This window comes from Ursus arctos, unplaced genomic scaffold (genome assembly GCF_023065955.2).
Source record: "Ursus arctos isolate Adak ecotype North America unplaced genomic scaffold, UrsArc2.0 scaffold_22, whole genome shotgun sequence".
Classification (NCBI taxonomy): domain Eukaryota; kingdom Metazoa; phylum Chordata; class Mammalia; order Carnivora; family Ursidae; genus Ursus; species Ursus arctos.
This window is the reverse complement of record NW_026622897.1, coordinates 60,622,135-60,643,806: the sequence shown is the minus strand read 5'-3', so window position 1 is coordinate 60,643,806 and position 21,672 is coordinate 60,622,135. Positions and strand designations below refer to the sequence as shown.

At 41.1% G+C, this 21,672-nt stretch overlaps 3 protein-coding genes across 3 annotated transcripts in view; 1 reads left to right on the top strand and 2 right to left on the bottom strand.

The window, feature by feature from the left end:
* LOC113245804 (olfactory receptor 1030-like) overlaps positions 1–21,672 on the bottom strand; it is a 101,612-nt gene that overhangs the window by 40,286 nt on the left and 39,654 nt on the right. The window lies entirely within an intron of this gene.
* Positions 9,734–10,698, top strand: LOC113245872 (olfactory receptor 10T2-like). The gene is given in 2 exon segments (XM_026486203.3): positions 9,734–10,646; positions 10,649–10,698. Coding segments are annotated over 2 exon segments (963 nt in total).
* Positions 19,680–20,736, bottom strand: LOC113245832 (olfactory receptor 481). Its single transcript, XM_026486149.2, has one exon. The coding sequence runs from the start codon at positions 20,616–20,618 to the stop codon at positions 19,680–19,682; it is 939 nt and encodes a 312-aa protein (XP_026341934.1). The 5' UTR covers positions 20,619–20,736.

The window sequence follows — 21,672 nt, the reverse complement described above, 5'->3', positions numbered from 1 at the left end:
AAAAGATAAAGATTATAGCAACATCAACAGCAATATCGTACCATAGTTTCGCAAGCTGTCCCCATTAGGAGACAATGGGTTGAGAGTACAGAAGAACTCTGTGTTCTATAGGGGCCTGCTAGCAAGACCCGGGCACCAGGGCATTCTGAAAACCCATTCCTGCTCACAGCTACTGCAGCACTCCGCCAGCCAGGTCCTTGAAGTAGACCCAGATTTTAGTCACAATGTATCTATTGATAAAGCTCTGCATGTTAGTTGCTTCAAAAATGCTTGTCAACAAGAATTTCAAGGAGAATTATAGACAAAGGAAGTTCGTGCTAAAAGTTCACAACTGGGAGAGCTCTCTTGGGAGAGGTGGGAAATGGACAGTGTCTTCATTAAAAATGTGGAAGGCATATAAGAGCTACAAAAGCAAAATGTCCACGATCCTGGAAAGCAAAACAAAACAAAACAAAAAAAAAACACCAAAAAAAACCCCAAACCCTTACTGGGAGCTCACCATTCTATATCACTTTTCATTTTGAGGAATTGGCTAAATGAAAAGTAATGTCTGTGGGGCTAAACAGCATATAACCCAGATTACTTGCCAATAAGCCAAACAGATTTTTGAAGCTGTAAGAGGCTGGGGAGATTATAGTTCGGGGTCACGCTAGAAGGAAAGGTCCTAGTAAAAATCCCATGCTTTCAACTGGAACGCTCAGAGCAAGAGCAAACCAAACATGACAAAGACTGAGACCAGTTTCCAGTAAACCTCAATGCCATTTTGGATGAAGGTTCTGCCTCACCCCAAATACCTGCCTAAAGCAAAATAATCTCTGAATGAAATTTAAATCATCCATATTCTCAAGTTTTCTCTATGATTTGTTTTCAGCATTGAGGTATAATTAACACACAGGAATTGTGTATAAAGTTTACTACTTTACGCCTTCACTCACATATACATTGTGAAATAATCCCCGTCATCAAGTTAGTTAACGTATCCTTCAGCTCCCGTAGTAAGTCACAGAGAGGTAAGTCTTCATGACTGCTTTTCATGATTCTTTCCTTTCTCTTCGCATGTTTCTTTTCTCCTTCCTTGGTTCCCTCTCTCAGCCCTCCCTTTTTCCTCTCTCCTTCCTTCTTTCCTCCATCCCTCCTTTCTTGTATTGTTAGAGCCAACTGATGGAAAAATTAATAACAATGAACAGTAATTTTATAAGAACCACTTCTTGGGGTACCTGGGTGGCTCAGTTAAGCAGCTAACTCTTGATTTTGGCTGGGGTCATGGTCTTGGAGTCCTGGGATCAAGTCCCGCCTCAGGCTCTGCAGTCAGCAGGGAGTCTGTTTCAGGATGCTCTTTCTCTCTCTCACTCTCTCTCTCTCTCTCTCTCTCCCTCTCTGCCTCTTACCACCCCTCCCCTCACTCACTCGCACGTGCTCTGTCTCTGAAATGGATAAAACTTTAAGAAAAGTAAGTACCACCTTTCAAAGTTCTCTGAAAAAACCGAGGACTCTTACTTTATATACAGACAGAACATAGAATTTTTCATGATAGTTGGTAGTATATAGAGATACAACTGATTTTTGTATGTTGATCTTGTACCCTACAGCTTACGGAATTTGTTTATCAGTTCTAATAGTTCTTTGGTGCTCTTTAGGATTTCCTATATGTAAAATCATATTATCTAAGAACAGTGACAGTTTTACTTCTTCCATTCTGATTTGGATGTCTTTTATTTTTTTAAGATTTGTTTATATTAGAGAGAGAAAGAAAGAGAGTATACACGCAAGCGGGGTGAGGGGCAGAGAGGGAGGGAGGGAGAGAGAGAATCCCAAGCAGATTCCACACAGAGCATGGAGCCCCATGTGGCGCTCTATTCCATGACCCTAAGATTGTGACCTGAGCTGAAATCAAGAGCTGGACACTAAACTGACTGAGCCACTCAGGCGCCCCTGGGTGCCTTGTATCTCTTTACCTTGCCTAACTGCTCTAGCTAGGACTTCCAGTACCATGTTGAACAAGGAGTAATAACAGCGGGCATCCTTATTCCTAATCCTAGAGGACAGCTTTCAGTTTCTCATCATTGAGTAGGATTTTTTTTTTTTAATTTTTTTTAAGATTTTATTTTTATTTATTCGACAGAGAGAGACAGCCAGCGAGAGAGGGAACACAAGCAGGGGGAGTGGGAGAGGAAGAAGCAGGCTCACAGCGGAGGAGCCTGATGTGGGGCTCGATCCCATAACGCCGGGATCACGCCCTGAGCCGAAGGCAGACGCTTAACCGCTGTGCCACCTAGGCGCCCCTCATCATTGAGTAGGATTTTAGCTATGGTCTTGTCATTTATGGTCTTTATTATGTTGAGGTACATTCCTTCTATTCCCAGTTTGTAGAAAGTTTTTACTATGAAACTGTGTTGAATTTTATAGATGCTTTTTCCGCATCTATTGAGATGACCATGAGATTTTTATTTTTCATTCATTAATGTGGTACATCACATTTATGACCTCTATATGTGGAGACATTCTTATATGCCAGGGATAAATCCCACTTTATCCTGGAATGTAATATTTTACCATGCTGTTGAATTGGGTTTCTTTTCTGTAGTGTCCTTATCTGGCTTTGGTGTCAGAGCAATGTGGGCCTCATAGAATGAGTTTGGGAGTGTTCTCTTCATTTTGGGGGAATTTGTTAACTCTTCTTTGAATGTTTGGTAGAATTCATCAGTGAAACTATATGGTCCTGTGTTTTTCTTTGTCGGAAGGTTTTGGATTATTGCTTCATTCTCCTTACTCATTATTGGTGTTCAGATTTTCTATTTCTCCCTGTTCAGTCTTGTTAGGTTGTATGTTTTTAGGAATTCATCCATTGCTTCTAGGTTCTCCAAGTTGTTGGTGTGTAGTTGTTCACTGCAGTCTCTTATGATCCTCTCTTTCTGTGGTATCAGCTGTACTGTGTCCTTTTTCCTTTCTAATTGTGAGTCTTCTCTCTTTTTGTATTAGTTACTCAAAGATTTGTCAATTTTGTTCTTCTTTTCAAAGAATGAGATCTTAGTTTTTTTGATCTTTTCTATTGTTTTTTGGTCTCTATTTTATTCATTTCTGCTCTTATCATGGTTATTTCCTTCCTTCCTCCTAACTTTAGGCTTAGTTTGTTCTTCTTTTTCCAGTTCCTTGAGCTGTAATGTTAGGTTTTCCAATTTCCTTGGTTATTTTTTACAGAGATAATTAACATATAATATTACATTAGTTTCAGGTATGCAACATAATGATTCCACGTATGTGTATATGGTGAGGGGATCATCCCAATAAGTCTAGTTAACATCCAGCATCACACACACTTTTTTCCCTCTTGTAATGAGAACTTTTAAGATTTATTCTTAGCAAATTTCAAGTATACAATACGCTAGTATTAACTATAGTCACCATGTTATATATTAACTATAAGTTTGTACTCTATGACCAATAACATCCCGTTTCTACTTCTACTTAACCCCTGGCAACCACTATTCTACTTTTTGTTTCATTAAGTTCAACTTTTCTAGATTCCACAAAGATACCATGTAATATTTGTCTTTCTGTCTCTGGCTTATCTCATTAAACATGTCCTCCAAGTTCATACACAGTATTGCAATTGGTAGGATTTCCTTTTTTGAGGACTAAATAATATTCCATTATAGATATGTGAGTTTCCTTATCTGTTTGTCTATAAATGGACACTTAGGTTGTTTCCACATCTTGGCTATTGTGATAATGTGGCAATGAATATGGGTGTGCAGATACTTCTTTGTGATATTAATTTCTTTTCCCTCATATATATACCCACAAGCTAGATTTCTGGTTCATATAGTTCTATTTTAATTTTTTGAGGAACCTCTATATTGTTTTCTGTAGTGGCTATACTAATTTATATTCTTGCCAACTGTGTACAGGGTTCCCTTTCCTCCACATCCTAACACTTGTTACTTCTTGTCTTTCTGAGAGTACCCATTCTAACAGGAGCGAGGTGGCAGCTCATGGTGGCTTTGATTCACACGTCCCTGTTGATCAGTGCCGTTGAGCACTTTTTCATAAACTTATTGGCTATTTGCGGGTCATCTTGGAGAAATGTCTATTCAGTTCCTTTAGCCATTTTTAATCAGTTTTTTTGTTATTGATTTATGAGTTCCTTATATATTTGGATATTAATCCCTTATCAGATATATGGTCGGCAAATATTTTCTCCCACTCCATGGGTTGCCTTTTCATTTGATAATCTGAATCACTACACTAAAATAATAGAGGATAAAAATGATAAGATCATCTCAATAGATGCAGAACTAGCATTTGACAAAATTCAACATCCTTTTATAATAGAAAACTCTCAACAAATTGTATATAGAAGCAATAATCAACATAATAAAGACCATGTATGACAAGCCAAAGCTAACATGAGACCTAATAATGAAAAGCTGAAAGCTCTTCCTGTAAGATCAGAAACAAGATGGAGATGTCCAATCTTGCCACTTCTACTCAACACAGTTCTGGAAGTCCTAGCCAGAGCAATTAGGCAAGATTCAAAAAGAAAGAAATAGAAGGCACCTGAACTGGAAAGGGAAATATAAAATAGTCTGGTTTTAGATAACATGATCTTATATATAGAAAATCCTAAAGACTCTACAAAAAACTGTTAGAACTAACAAATGAATCCAGTAAAGTTGCATGATACAAAATCAACATACGAAAATCAGTTGCATTTGTATATACTAAAAAAAAAAAAAAAAAAAGAAAACCATGAAACCTTACAAAAAAGAGGGCATGAGGTTTGATCTCATTTGTATGAAATGCTAGAGCCTGCAAGAAAAGCCATTGTGAAAAAACAATCAGGACCATGGGTGTCTCTATAAGGGAGAACTAAGCCTCACTGGGAAGGGGCATAGAAGTTCCCAGGCTGATGCTAATATTCTATATAATGAGAGGGTTTGAGTTACACAGGTTGATGCATTTGCCAATTCATAGTGATTGTACATTTAAGATTCACATATTTTATGTAAATTTCCATAAAGTTGCATAGAATAAAATATGTAAGAAGTATTAAACTCTAGTTATTGCTATGTGTGCAAAACTATTGAGGAAGTGAACTGATGTCTGCAATTTCCTTTGACACATATCATAAAATGGATTAATAGATGGAAAAGTACAAAGAGACAGGTGGTAAAGCAAATATAGTAAAATCTTAATGTGTGGCATAAGGTGTTTTCCAAAAACGGTGACAGCAACAATTCTAGTCCCACATGCTCTTCCAGAACTTTGTCACTGTCCCATCAAGGGTTGTAATTTCTTTTCATCTCCTAGAACCCAAGTGTTACTTTCAGGCTGTCTGAATGAAAAGCACGCAGTACAAGTGAGGTAGGGCTCGAGAGTTGATTTGGCACCCACGTGGCTCTCGCGGAATGCTCACCCACAGAACCCAGTCACCACGCACATACAAAAACGGCTGAATTCTAATTTAAGGTCTCAGACAACAGCTAACTGTCAACACCCAGATTAGCGTCAACGTGATGTTCAATGTATCTGTTATCTTTATTGAGTCCAGTCTATAGGAATTCAGTTAAGTCCACGAAAATTTGGGATTGTTTACGATACAATAGTAGATACTCAGAACTATCTAGGCACTGGATACACCGACGCTGACAAGATAATCGTTGCAGTGCGGTTTTAAAAATTCATGAAATACTGGGGAAAATTTTGAGTGGCATTGCAGTCAATGGATGTTTCGATTACAGTGGATTTCCGTCTTCACCAAGGCCTTCCACAAAAGAGCTACTGCATGCGGAAGCACTCACAACAATCATTCTGTGTTCATCGTTTTTCCTACCTTTCTTCTGACTGATTCCCCAGGCAACAGCCTGTATGGTAGGCTCTCTCCCTAGCCCTGCATATAGGACAGAAGACCTCCAGGACTTGGCATATTGTCAAAACTATGGAAATAATGTTATTGAGTAGCAAGTAAAACACCCGAGGGAATCATTCATATTCCAAAATGTATTTGAACAAGTTAAATTTCAAATAAATTGTTTTTTCACATAAATAAGAGCAAACTTCACTGAATAATCACTATACTGTATCAAAATGAAAACAATGTTTTGTTTTGACATTCGCATCTCAATGAGCTCCAGGTCCACAGAGAACAATCCTCCTGGTATCTAACGGGAAGCAAGAAACTCCAAGCCGTGTCAAGGGGTAATGGTCTCAGGTGACCACAAAACTCTCTTTGGAATGCGCATGGAACTCAGCTCCAACCATACGGCATAGAGAAGATGCTACCCTATGGTTATAAGAGACCTTGTAATTCCAGACAGAGTGAACTTGTCACGGTCATTCAAAGGGCAAATTGCCTTAAACACTAATCCTGAAATGACATTAGAGAAGGAACTGTAGAAAACAGCATAAGTTACTCATACAGCTTACTATTCTCTTCTTTTTAAGAGTTTGGAAGGGATTCCTCTCTGACATAAGGTAGGAACTGTATTTTATAGTTCTATTTATCATGAACTTTGTGCTCTATCCACGAACAACAAGCTGTGAGGGTTACTCGGCAGTTAACAGGTACTGAATGTAACGAAGGTACAACTGGATGGAGAATAAATGCTGTTGTTTTCCTATTCCTGGCATAATGAGCACACCGATGAAGCAATGAGAAGCTAGAAAGCTGCAGAGAAGAGGACTGCAAACTCCACCCCAAGGCGAGTGTGCAGCCCGAGAGGGACCGACTTCATACCGTTTCTTCCGCACGAGAGCACGTTCAGCATTACAGGGAACCTGTGAGCAGGCAAGGGTGGCTGAGCCCCTGCCGGAGACGTTGTCTCTACACCATGTGATGTTTTAGCAAATGGGAAAGGAACTAGCAGGTACGGTGCACTTACCCGATCAGTGTATGTGCATAGCATTGTAACCCCTCAAGGAGGTATATTTAGAGCCATGTTATAGAGGAGAAAAGTGGTTACTTGGATATATGAATGAAAGAGAAGCAGAGTTTGGATTTGAACACAGGTCCCTCTAATTCTGCTCAACCCCCTACCTCAATACAAAATAGACTCCAGTATAAGTCCAGGTCTAATTTCAAGGCAAATTCGATTATTTTATTATATCAAAAGAATTAAGCAGGAAAGAGTAAAGAAAAACATTTATGAAGTCTCGCAATTTCCATATTTCTCCCATTACTTAATTGTACATTTCACTGTAAGCCACTGGCAATTTGATTCTTTGTGTGTCCCCCCCCCCCCCGCTAACCTTCACACCCTCTTCCCTTTGACCTCTTGGTGTAACCATTTGGCTTCATATTTAACAGTTGTGATTTTTAAAAGCAAGTATTTCTTTGGTGGATCTAATATAGCCTCACTGAAAGAACTAAGTTTGTGTGTGTATTCTCACACACACACACACACACACACACACACACACGTATATACACATATATATGAGCTCAGAAAGCCACTTACAACGAGAGAAAACATAAACCTATGAACCTCTAATTTATGTAAATCTTATTAAATTTCCTACCAGAATTCATACCTATAAATCAATAAAACACTCCTTTATTTTCCCATTAAAAATATCAATATCTTCTCTGGAAATTACAGAAAACCTGACTCATAGTGGACTTTTATTCTGATTGGGTTGGGAGAAAATTAAACACGCTTTTTCCAAAGACTTGGTTATAAACATTTACCTTTGAACATCGCCCCATGAGCACAAATCAAGCGTAGCTGCCAGTAAAATGCTCCAGTTCAGGCTGGTGGGGAATGATGAGTGACGAAGTGGTCCCAGCAGTCCCCAGACCGGCCATGGTTTTGATGTACATCTTAGGAGGCAGATCGGTTTACAGTGTCCACAGCGTGGGGTTTTGATATGGTGCTGGGACAAAAGAGTCTGCCAGCTGGCTTATGTCAAGAAACAGCCTCAAATTCTTGTCTCACTGCTAACTCAGAGGAATTAGACATACTAAATCCACCAGATCTCTAGCAAGGGTGGGGGCATGGATAAAACAGGAAAGGGGTTTTTAGGAAAAGAAGTCAGTTATGTCCCTTTCAGTCTACAGAAGTGGTACAGCCCAAGGAGGGTGAATTGATCACAAAACCCTGGCCCAGAAAACATCTCCTTCAAACTCTGCCCTTGGAGAGGGATGGGAAGTAACGGGTATGACGCCATATTGACATGTTCTCAATCACTAGTTCCTTTGAGTATTGTGAGGAGAGAAAGATTTATAATCAATAAAAATGGAAAAAGAAAGTAACAGAATCACAGTCGAAGTTTCAAAATCTACACATGTGAATTTTTCCTGAAGTTTTTCTTTTCTCTTCTTGGAAACACCTGCCAGAAATTTGGGGGTGGATGTGAGGATATGGAAGTCTTGAGAATGCTCCCCTGGTGACCCAGATATCCTGTCATAGGAGCACTTAAGGCAATCATGTGTTATGTGATCAAATAAATATTTGTGGAATTAATGGATTGGCTTTGGATCGCAGTTAGGCAACCTGCACCTTAGTGTCAATTTTCATAACATCAGGACCAACATACCTACCACATGGAGCTGTTGGGAGAAATCTGCTGAGAAAATTCTATCAAGTGCATGGCATATTGACCAGCATATTTCAGATGCTGAGTTAATACTGGTTACCTGATTGACCTCCTTGTATTTTTTGGCCCAGTAATTCAGTACATAAAGAGCATACACACTTTTTAACTAAAGGTATATTTTCCCTTTTTTCTTCAAGCTTTGTGGATCCTACAGAAGCTGTGTCTCTACCCTTCTTTCCCCAGCCTTCAACTCCACACTGATGTCTTCTCAATGTTTTCCTTTCCTTCCCAGACAATAGTGCCTGAAACCCAAACCCCACGTTGTGTGGGAGGTCCCTGGGTTACTTTCATCCTGTCATCTCACACACAGAGTGGTTAGTTTAAGAAGGGATGAAAACAACCTGAGGAACTGGAGTTCTGAAAAGAGCAGTGCTGCAAAGCAGCCCTTTCTACCAGTGTTTCAGTTAGAAAATGTCCTGGAAGTTTTCCTGAAAGCTCAAGAATTCATCAGGACGACATCATGGACACAAAGGAGTCATCCAGGATGCGATAGTCTTTTTATAACCATTTTGCCTCTAAGATCTGCCTGAATGGGAAACAGTTGTTGAACACCTCCAGCCTCATAAATTGGAAACCAGTACAAATTTCAAAATGGTAAATTCATTTATTAGGTCTACTCATTGGCATAATTGTTAGCCAAGCAGCCAGTGCCTTCTGGTGAGCAACTCTAGAGATACCAAGAATGTCCGGAAGCCATTCAAAATTTTTTACCTCTTAAAGTAGTATTGATTCAGTCAATGCTGTTAGGCACTTCTGTATGCCAAGCTAGGATTAGATCACATTTTATACCTGTTACTTCTCATAGTCCTGAAGGTAATAAGCATTTTTTCTTTCCTGCAGATTCTGACTATAGAAGACAGAAAGGAGTGATAAGTGAAGGGGTTTCCAGAATATATTTCAACCTACTCTAGGGCATTCATGCGGACTCTTCTACTAGAGTCTTTCTCCTCATCACTCTGACCTCGAATTCAGTCGGGTCCATTTAACTCCCATTTCTCAGACTCTCTCATTACGAGTTGTCTTGTCATTGCCCAGGAGCCCTTGATTAAAGGCCAAGTGACCTCAGTGCTTTTTATACTCTTGAGTCTTGACCTCAAGAACGTCAACATCTGTGGGAGAAGTTTACTGAGCCTACTGAATGATGAGCAATCATACCACAGTGAGCACATTCCTTCTGTGGGGCTTTTCCAGTTTCCCAGACTTGCGGGGTCTCCTCTTTGTGATGATTTTCTTCTCCCATGGGACCATCCTGACTGCAAATGTGTCCATAATGGTGGCCGTCAAGCTCAGCCACAACCTTCACACCCCCATGTACTTTTTCCTCTGTGGCCTGTCCCTTTCTGAAACCTGTAGCACTATGGCAATCATCCCCCGCACGTTAGCGGACTTGCTCTCTGACAGCAAGACCATTTCTCTTCCTGAGTGTGCCACGCAGATGTTTGTCTTCTTTGGCTTGGGAGCCAATAACTGCTTCATCATGGCTGCCATGTCCTATGACCGTTACACTGCCATTCACAAGCCACTGCACTACCCCATCTTGATGACCCATAAGATCTGCTTTCAGTTCATCACGGCCTCTTGGATGGTTGGCTTCCTGGTTTCTCTGTGCATCGTCATCGTTGTATTCAACTTGTCTTTCTGTGACTCCAACACCATCCAGCACTTCTTCTGTGATATCTCGCCTGTGGTCTCCCTTGCCTGTGACTACACCTCCCGTCACGAAATGGTTATTTTTGGGCTCTCTGCCTTTGTGTTGGCGGGCAGCTGTGTCTTCATCGTGATGTCCTATGTCTTCATTGTGTCCACAGTTGTGAAGATGCCCTCTGCTGAGGGGAGGTATAAGGTCTTCTCCACTTGCTCCTCCCACCTCACTGTGGTGTGCATACACTATGGATTTGCTGGCTTTGTCTACCTGACGCCCAAGGACAGGGACTCGTTCCGTGAGGACATGCTGATGGCTGTCACCTATACAGTGCTGACACCTCTGCTTAACCCCATCGTTTACAGTCTCAGAAACAAAGAAATGCAGACGGCCCTAAGGAAGGTGCTGGGCAAGACAGGTTCATCCCTCAGAGGGTGAATAAAACACTTAAAAATGTATAGACTGCTGATAAATAGAAGTGGAAAAAGTAGAGTATTCCCAATAAAATCATCACTTTGGGTACAAAGCAATTAAAGTGCATTCTAATTGCCTGATATACCCTGGTCTCACTCCCTGGTCCTACAAAACCAGATGTAGTTTTAAAATATTTTAAAATGAGAAAAATATTTTGAAACGTTATTACATATATATGTACATATGCACATACACACGCATGTATACACACGCACATGTGAGTGTAGTAAACATATCAAAAAAGTTTGGAAAACTATTTTCATAATCTTTGTTGCTTTTGGAAGAAGGAAAAAATTATACTAAAATGGAAAAGGAGAAAAATGAAAGAGAGAGGGAGAGTGAGCCAACAAGGGAGAAGGAAAATCACTAATTTACTTAATCAAAAAAGGAGAAACTACAAATGAAATCTTAGAGTTGAAATGGGTGAAAGGCCATAATACAGAAAAATTTCAAGGAATTTTAAGAACGACCTTGTTCAGCTCTATTCAAAGAAATAAGGAAACTAGATGGGAATGGATGAATTTCTGGAAAAACAAACTGATGAAAATTACAGCGAAAGAGACATTTTTAGCATACCAGATTTCAGGAATAATATAGAAAAGGCTGTCAAAGAGCTATTCTTTCTATTCCCCAGCAAAGGAATAGGCTAGATGGTTTCACAATTAATTTTTTGAGTCCTCAAAAAGCAAATAATTCAAATGTTATTTGACTTAGAGCATAAAAATCAAAGCTTCTAATTTATGAAAATTACAGAAGTGGAAGGTGCTATATATAACTGGAGAATCTAATTGAGGCCATTGTAGTAAGGTTCTCATGTGGATTGTGGAAGATGTTAGACGCTGCAAGGAGTCTAGGCATTTCGAGGTCACATTGTCTGATGGCACAGCTGCATGGTGTGAAGGTGCCAATGCTGGAGGGCTGAGGGACTGAGATGGGAAAAGATCAAGAGGCTGGTGGCAATTTGCTAATAAATGGGAAGAAACTGGGTCGTCAGTAAAAGACTCAGAGGACAATAGTATAGCTCACCCTTGAATAACATGGGTTTGAACTGCATTCATCCACTTATATGGGGATTTTTTCCATAAGTGTAGTACAGTACTGTAAATGTATTTTCTTCCCTTATGATTTTAACATTTTCTTTTCTCTGCCTTACTTTGTTGTGAGAATGCAGTATGTAATACACATGACATACAAAATATGTGTTAAATGATTTTTAAAAAAAGATTTTATTTATTTGAGAGAGAGAGAAAGAGAGTGCATGCAATGGGGGGGAGGCAGGGACAGGCAGAGGGAAAGAGAGAAGCGGACTCTCCACTGAGTGAGGAGCGTGGAGCCCTTCATGGGACCGGGTCCCAGGACCCTGAGATCATGACCTGAGCGGAAGTCAGATGCTTAACCAACTGAGCCACCCAAGCACCCCAATTAAGTTTTGGGGGGAGTCAAAAGTTATACATGGTTTTTGATTCTGTGGAGGTCAGTGTCCATAACCCGTGCACTGTTCAAGGGTCAACCATATATTGTTTCATAGCTGGATAAGATTGGTGTCAACGTGGAAAATGTTTTATCATAAATATGCAAACAAATGATTTAGAAATATAGTAAGAAGCTAGGAGAATATCACCATTGTGGCTGGTGCCTGCAGAATAGGGGAGTGAGCAACTTCCTTTCAACAGAGCTGAGAAGCAACTGTGCCCTTCTCAGACAACAAGGTTTAGTTAAAATGAAGAGGTAGAGGACAAACTCTGTGTAAAGTTGATGGGTGAAGATTCCAGAATGGCAGCAAAGCATCTTGGGAGAAAACCCTGCAAGGAAGAAGAATCTCAAGAAAGGAAGAATGAGGTTGTGCTAGAGTGAATGCAGGTGAGGAGAGATCCTGAAGGCCTTTAACTGGGATTCAAGTCACGGCTTCATTGATCATAGGTGGTGTCAGAACATATTGGGTCTCCAGATCCCATTCTTTCACACTGGATTAAAATTTGGCTACAAGTTCTCTGACCCGCTATTTCACAAACTTCACCATTCCATTTTCACAAGTGTCCCCTAGTTAACGTGAAAGTCTCTATTTCCTCATATAATCATCTTAAACTTTTTCATCTCATTAAGTCTCAAATTTGACTGAGTGGGGTATACCCCTGGGATGCAAGGTTGTTTTGACATATGCAAGCCAATCAATGTGATAGGCCACATTAACAGAATGAGATAAAAGCCACACAATCGTGTCAACAGATGTGGTAGTTATACACTGTGGAATATTATGCAGCCATAAAAAAGGAAACCTTGCCATTTGCAATAACATGGATGCTGCAGGCACTATGCGAAGTAAAACGAGCCAAAGAAATAAAAACACTGCCTGATCTCACTTATATGGGGAATATAAGAAAGTGGAATCCAGAAGCAGAGAGTAAAACAGTAGTTCCCAGGGCTGGGGAGGTGGTAGATATGGGGGGACACTGGTCAGAGTGCAAAGCTGCAATTATGTAGAATGAATATGTTCTAGAGATGTAAAGTACAGCACGATATGTGTAGTTAATAGTGTATTTTATACTGGAAATTTGCTGAGAGAGTAAATTTCAGTTGTTTTCACCGCACTCAAAAAAGTAACTGTGTGAGGAGATGGATATGTTAATGAGCTTGACTGCATTAATCGTTTCTCCACGTGTGTGTCAAAGATCATGTTGTACACCTTAAATATATACATCAAACAATTTAAAAACCTTAAACATTTTTTAAGTCTAAAAAATGGCAACTAGCACTTTATTTTTACCATTTGAATGGAAACCATTGTATTTTTAAGAAACATTTCATTGTGAACTTCTTGAAAGAAAAGCACATGATCTATTCAACTTTGTTTCCTCAGTTCATAATCGACTGCGAGGAATAAAGAGATCAAATAAATATTCATTGAATTAGAATTAATGTTTAACCAACAGATATTTGTCAAATGCTTACTGTGTACCAGACCCTGTACTTTGAGCTAAGGATAATTAGTTCAACCTCCCACAGCTCTCCTTTCGCCCACCTGTTTCTGCAACTGCATTAACAGCTACCAATAACCGCCTTACTCCTATTTTCCTTTACGCCTCCGTTTAATGTCATTTCCTCAATAAGTCCTTCCCTGAGCCTCACAGATAAATGCATTTGCCAAACGATACCAACAGGAACGGAGAATGAGAAAAAAGCTACAGTGTGGGGGTTTTGGCAATGGGGCAGGGTGAGTACAAGAAGTTTGAGGTCAGAGATGCCTATGCAGCTAAGATTTGTGAGGTCGAGATCCTGGAGAGCAAGAACTGTAGAGACGTTGAGTCTGAAATCCTACGTGTCATTTCTCTTTAAGGAATCTGATGACTTCCAAGTTGCACGTGGGCTGGTGAGACATCCAAACACCAGGTGACAATCTGCCTGGGGGAGGCTGAAGATCTCAGCAGATTCTGGCATTTTGCAGTGCTGGGCTGAGAACAGGCTGTTCGAGGTAGAGGGGACCCATGATACCTTATGCTTCTACTGGGGGTCCTGAAAGACTAGATCTTAGGGGTAACTGCTACATCCAAGAAATAAAGCCAAACCAGAAATAGGTCATCCCCAACAAAGCACAGCCCCTAACCTACACTGGAAATATCACCACTGTTCCACCAGGATGCAAGTTTAGGAGTTATACTGTACGAGGAGACGCGGAGTTGTTTTGTTTTATGAATGACCCCTTTGGGGACTCAAATTCCATTTCTTCAAAGAGATTAACCCAGTGCTCTATCAGCCTGCTAGAAGAAAATTAAATACATTTTGGAGGAAGACAATCTCATCTAGAGCCTCTACAACTTTTTACCTATTTTGCCCATCATTCAAAAAACAAAAGGACAAGGTATGCCAATAATTTGCCAGGACCAAATGCATAAAAACTAGGTACTTCAAAATAAATATTAAAAATATATCTAAGAAAAACAGAGGAATAAGATGAAGAATCACATCAGAGAACTGAATACGAAAACTTTTTTTTTTAAAAAACAAAAAGAACCAAGTTTAAATCTTAGAAATGGAAAATAAATGAGGAATTCAGATGAATTCATAGATTGGACACAGCAGTAAAGAGGATTAGTAAACTGAAAGCAGGTCAGTAGAGAACATACATGTTACTGGTTAGAGAAAAATAAAATAAAAAATACAAAAAGTGTGAGAGCTATACAGGAAATTGTGACAAGACTGAACACGTGCCCTTGAAGTCCAAGCAAAAAGGAGTAGAAGAATATTTCCTGAAGAAATACTCAGTGATAATATTCCAAACATGAAAGACCACGAGCTACAAATTCAAGAAACCCTGCACCTTCCAAACACGGGCAGAACAGCAGCCGCACTTTGGGAAATCGCAACAAGACCACAGGAAGCCAAACGCAGACGTTAAAAGCTTCCGGGGTGTTGGTTTGCAACCTTCTCCTGGGAGCTTCCCAGGTATGACTGGAAACCAGCCCCCTTCCACACAGGGCAGGGAAAACCCAAAAAACCAGGCTGCCACTCCAGGGTGGAAGGTGGCAGTTCTCAAAAGCAAAGGGAACTTACATTCAGGGCTCGTCTTGGGCGGCAGCAAGATGGCGAATGATCCCACCGGCCACACCTCCAACGCTTGTAAAGAGGCTTGAAGTGGGAGCCGCCACGCAGCGCGCAGACCGCGCAGGTGTTTTCAATACCAGTTACTGTCTCCAGGCTGTGTCCCTGGAGCAGCCCCTGGGACGGGAAAGGCAAGCCGAACCCCCATTCCAAGGCCAGGCCAGGCGGCCGGGGGCCACTGAATGCCTGTGTCCAGCTCTTGGGTCAACGGGCAGTCACGGCTTTTTGATGATTTCCCCAACAAGGGGGAGATACAAGACCTATTCCTTTTGAAAAAGAGGAGAGGAGAGGGAGGAAGACTGATAGCTGAATTTTTGAGAGAAATGATAGAAACAAGAAAACAATTGCATCTTAAAAGTGCTCCAAGATTTTTAACCGTAACCTAGAATTCTACCCAAAATAGTTATCTTCAAGAACGAGGGTGCACAGAACTACACAAATGCGTTGTTTCGGTGTCTGTTTCTTGGTTTTGATGGGGCGCTTTCGTAACCGCTGGCTGAAACCGCAGAAAGGGGACACGGGACCTCTTCGTACTATAGTTTCAGCTCCTTGAATCTATAATTATTTCAAAATAAAAACATTTAAAAAGCGGGGAAAAAAGAATGAAGGTGCTGCAAAGACTCTTTGTGACCAAAAACAAACCCACCCAAGCTTAAAATTTATCACCTGCAAACATGTAAGAAAAGAAGAAATAATAGAACTTTTTTAAGCAGAAAGAAAGTGAATGCTGGTACAGGCATAGTGCTGAGGAAAGGGATGAAAGGCACCAAAAAGAATAAATATCTGGGAACCAGAGGAGGTGTAACAGGTGGGGGAACAGCTTGGAGCAATAATTAAGAAAGAGAGGAATCCTGTCGCCACTGCCTGTAGCCTCAGATTAAAATGAGAAAGAAAGGAGTACTCTCTTGTAGAATCTTCTAAAATAGCAACTTTATTGAAGTATAATTTACAGACACACGATTTAAGTGTATAGGTAGATGACTTTTGACAAATGTAAACACTCGTGTAACCACCATCCCAATCACAGTATTCAATGATTTCCTCACCCCCAAGAAATGACCTCTCACCCCTCTGCCTTCGATCTCCTCCAATACTCTGCCACAGGTAAGGGTCACAGAAACGAGGAATATCAATGACCTCCTAAGTCCAATCCACGCCAGAAGAAGACAATTTTCCTGAAATTTAGATAGACTAGAAATCTTTTAACAACACAACAGCTCAGGATCTTTAAGATTTTCTCCTAGTTCATATTTCTGCCTTCTAAGTAGCAAGACACAATCATCAGGAAACTACTTGAAAAAAAAATTCTTACAAAAGGAGTTTTTGATTGTTCTCCCAGGGATATTCTTGCTCCTTATTTTTTGATGTGCTCTTTGGGGAAAATGCTTTTTCCCATTCCTGTTATTCTCTATCCCTCTTTGGAAGAGAGAACCATTAGCATAACACACCTTCCTTAGCCTTCACTCCCTCCTCCCCTAGAAGTGGCAGATTAGCTGGTGGTAAGTTTGGAGGGGAAAACTAGATCGGTGGAGAGCAGCTGTAACAAGTACCACAAACGGAGTGGCTTAAACAACAAAAATGGATTGTCTCGCAGTTCTGGAGGCTAGGAGTCCAAGATCCGGTGTTAGCAGGGTTGGTTCCTTCCAAGGGCTGTGAGACCTGTTCTAGCTCTCTCATTTAGTTCTGATGATTTGTGGGCAATCTTTGGCGTTTCTTAGCTTGTAGAAACATAACCCATTTCTCTGTCTTTATTTTCACATGAGGTTCTCCCTGTGTGTTGTCTGTGTCCAAATTCTCCTTTTTTTTTTTAAATAAGGATACTAGTCATATTGGATTAGAAGCCCATCCTAATCCAATATGACTTTATCTTAACTACTTACATCTGTAATATCTGTATCTAGTCCCAGATAAGGTCATATTCTGAGATATTGGTGGTTAGGACTACAACATATGAATTTTTGAGGGACACAATTCAACCCAGGAGAGCAATCCCAGCCTTTCCCCTTCCCCGTCTCTCTTGGGAGTGAGCTTGCCCTCAGTGCTCTGGGCTACTCTTGGCCATATTGCAAACAGATGGGGAAAGACCCAGTCTCACTGGGGAGACCTTAGTGTTTCCAATACTGCCAGGGACAGAAAAGAGTGTCACGTTCTGGGATCCAGAATACGAAAAACCCTGTGTCCACAAATACGTGTCACAGACTCTAATATCAGCTTCTTCACTTGTACAGGCTCATATTTTGCTCCCTTACGTGCCTTCTCTTTTTGCCATATCCTCAGTTGATTTAGAATTTGGGAAGGAAAGAATAGGCGCCGATGTATATCCTCTCCAACAAAAGATGTACCAGTGCCACAGCACACCAGCTCCATCTGGGTGACTCGATTACTGAATCCGTAGAGTGGAAATACGGAGGAAAAACCTCTGCACGGACTTACCCTGATCAACGGGAGAGTCTGTAGGTGCCTAGAAAGGAGAGACTCAGATAAGGAAGCGGTGGGCATGCAACATGCCTTCCATCTGACAGAAGGAACGGGGTGGGGGGAGGCAGACTATTTTGACGGGTGTGCAGTGATGGTCACCCCAAATCTCTTGCAGTACTAGGCTTTACAAAGAGATGCCACTTACCGAGAAAGGACCAGAGGAGAAGGAAGAGATTTGTGAGAAGTATGATAAATTCAAGTCAGGGCGCACTGAGTTTGAGAGTCTGCGGGGAAAGGCCAGTGAAGAAGTTCATCTGTGCTCCCAGGAAGGGTATGTGGGGATTCTGTCATCACACAGGTGGCAGCTGAGCTCAGGGGAGAAGATAAGATCATTCAAGCGGATCATGGGGAGGGGGAGTAGGGCAGAGGCCTGAGGAGGTAGCCTGGTGAAAAGCAAAGTCTAAGAGGAAAAATGAAGACAGAGACTTCCAGAAACACTCAGCAAAAAGAAACCAACTTCAACTACCAGAGAGCAGAGCTCCCACCACGACTCCTAAGACGCCCTTTCTGAGACTGAAGTTACACCTTCGGGGGCCCTCTCTTTACAAAGGGCCATGTCTGTGCTGACTTTAACCCTAGAATTATTGCACTGGTGGGATTACAGGCCCATAGCTGATGCAAGTAAAGAGGCATGAACAGGGTAATAGGACCAGAGAAATTCCACAGAGTGGCTTCCAGGCAGAAAAGGTTTCCTTGATCTGACCAGTGAAGAACCCAGGTCAGCTTGTAAAGCGGTCCCTCCAAACTGTCGCAGAATTTGCCTGACATTATTCATATGCTAATAATAAAATACATTAGTGAAAATATTAATCATAAATAATTGTGAAAGAAGTACAGGAAGCAGGGAATCAATTTAGATACAGTTGCCATAACCAGACTGGATCATAAGCGCCTTCAAAAAGGTCAGTGGAGGAAGCAGTGACAGTAGACGCCTCCCTGAGAGACATTACAAAATGTGTGGCAAACGTTTTATTTGCCTGAACCATAATCTCATACCTCTTATCTATCAATTATTGTTGAAAGAAAGTCCCAATATCCCAGTCTCCCTCTCCAAAGAAACTTCAGCTTTTGAAATCCTAGTCTAGACTCATCTGGTAAGACTCATATTGCGAAGAGTCCAGAGAGATGTATACAAAGTTCTTTCTGTGTTATCTGGGTTGGATCTCTTAATGGCCACACATGAATCACGATCTTTGCTCTGGCTTAAACAAAGTGAAAACAGCACCTTTTTGGAGACACTGACATCAATGTTTCCAAAAGTTTAAATATCCGTTGACAAAGGCAGGGCAGTGCCTTTAAAGGAAGTGACCTGAACAGCCTGACTTATCAATGTCACCATTTATTGCACATCTGCTGGGGACAAGTTTTTTTGCCAAATATTATTTAACAAGATGGCATTCAGTTAAGTTTGATCTTCGATGGAAATAGCTCTCTTTATTTTTTTCAAAGATTTTATTTCTTATCGTCAGAGAGAACACACAAGCAGGAGGAGTGGCAGGCAGAGGGAGAAGCAGACTCCCCACTGAGCAAGGAACCCCATGTGGGACTCGATCCCAGGACCCTGGCATAATGACCTGAGCCAAAGGCAGACGCTTGATCAACTGAGCCACCCAGGCGCCCCAGCTCTCTTTATTTAACTAGGACTCACAACTGACGAACGGAACTATTTCGCAAAGGTATTCTGACCTTGAAAAAGTTCATATTTAATTTGAATGTAGCAGATTTCGATGTTAATGATATATTTCACTTTCTATATGGCAGTAAACATTGGCTTTTTTCGATAGTTCTTCACTATCGAAGCGATACAGTTAATGGTAAACTTTGTCAAAGTATCCAGCACAAATGTTTCCCCAAATCATTGGTTTGTTATTTATGGATTCATATCTAATGCAATTCAGGAGAACCAATGTGTTCTAGCCATAAGTTTCCTCATGGCCCCTTTCACCTCCTTGTTCCTCAGGCTGTAGATGAGGGGGTTCAACATGGGGACCACCACTGTGTAGATCACAGATGCCACTTTGACCTGATCGGCTGAATAACTCGACTTCGGCATCACGTAAACAAACACAACTGTCCCGTAAAACAAAGTGACTGCGGTGAGGTGGGAAGTGCAGGTAGAGAAGGCCTTCTTCCTCCCCTCGGTGGAGCGCACATTCAGGACTGAGCGGAGGATGCAGCTGTAGGACACGATTATGGTAAAGAGTGTGCTTGTGAGGACCGACGCAGAAGAGATGGCGGGAGATATTTCGGCAACATAAACATGGCCGCAAGAAAGCTTCAGGAGTGGAAAGAGGTCACAGAAAAAATGGTTGATTTTATTTGGTCCACAGAAGGACAGATTCATCAAACAGCCCGTAAATGATGAAGCATTCATGCACCCACCCAGGTAGGAAGCCCCCAACAGGAGGAAGCAGACCACTGGGGACATCCGGGTAGAGTAGAGCAAGGGAGAGCAGATGGCCACATAGCGATCATAGGCCATGGCAGCCAGCAGGAAGCACTCTGTAGTCCCAAAAGTGACGTCAGAGCCAAGCTGGGCGATACAGCCAGTGACGGGGATGGTCGTTTTCTCTCTTAAGAAACTCACGAGCATGATCGGCGTGACTGACGTGGAATACCCGATGTCCACAAAGGCCAAATGGCTCAGGAAAAGGTACATCGGGGTGTGAAGCTGTGGGCTGCTTCGGATTAAGAGGATTATACTGATATTTCCCACTATGGTAACTATATAAACTCCCAGGAAAATCACAAAGAAGATAGCACATAGTGTGGGGTTATCTGTTAATCCCAGAATAATGAACTCTGTCACTGTTGTATGGTTTTCAGTCTCCATCTGTCCATTTAATGGTGCCTATTGGAATCAGAACCAGAGGAGGTTAAACTGGTTGAAATTACCCCACATTTAATGTAGATGTCTAAACAGAATGGTACAATTACAATCTGTAAATGGTAACTCAGCCTCATTCGTAGTACTTTGTGCACACAAATTTTCTTTTCAAATTCCATGAAAATATTAAAATTGAAGACTCAATGATCTTAGAATTCAGCTATTTTACTCCTACTTGTATACCACAGAGCAAGTCGTCCCCACGTGTACTAGGAATACGTACAAGGGTGTTACGGCGATACTGATTGTAATAACATAAACGGTAAATCACCTAGGTGATCATGGAGAGGCCAGCTCTTGATTTTCCACCCCCACCCCAAATGTCCCTCTGCCCCAGTATTCTCTTTGTCAGTAAATATTATCACCATTTATCCAGTTATTGGACAAAAAATATGGAGTTGACCTTGACATCTCTTTCTTACTCGATCATTTTCCTGGAATGAAAAAATTACATCCTTAGTTATAATTGATACCAAGGGCTGGAAAGTGTCTATGTTCAAGAGGAAAGGGCCAAACAGAATTTTTACCATTGTTATGAGCTAAATCCTGGACATTTTGCAAAATCTTCCAGGACTTATCTCTTACACCATGCTTTTTCATCCTTCTGAGATTGTATGAAGCAATAAGAAGAGTCCAGGTATTTTTATGGCCTGGGATTAATTGGAAAGTGAACTGAAGCATTTGGGGACCTGCATTAGTAAGCTTTGGTTTCATCAGTTCTATTAAGCAACTACAGGGAAATAGGAAGTGGGAGCATATGATGGTGATGGGGGGAGAGAGTAGTTAGAGAGGTATGGATGCAAGGAAGGCTAGGAAATTGGATTGAAAGAAAGATTAGCATTTCAGAATAATATTCCCTTAGTTCAAATTAGAGCACACGATCAAGGACAGGGGAGAATATATTAGTTACAGTCAGTCATTTGCATGGCTCTTCCAGTTTAAAGACCAACATATTCTTCTGAATAATTTGCTTTTTCCTGAAGAGCTTCTATCTGAAGAA

Excerpts from the sequence above, each read along its gene's own strand:
- LOC113245832 (XM_026486149.2), bottom strand. The coding sequence starts at position 20,618 with ATGGAGACTGAAAACCATACAACAGTGACAGAGTTCATTATTCTGGGA.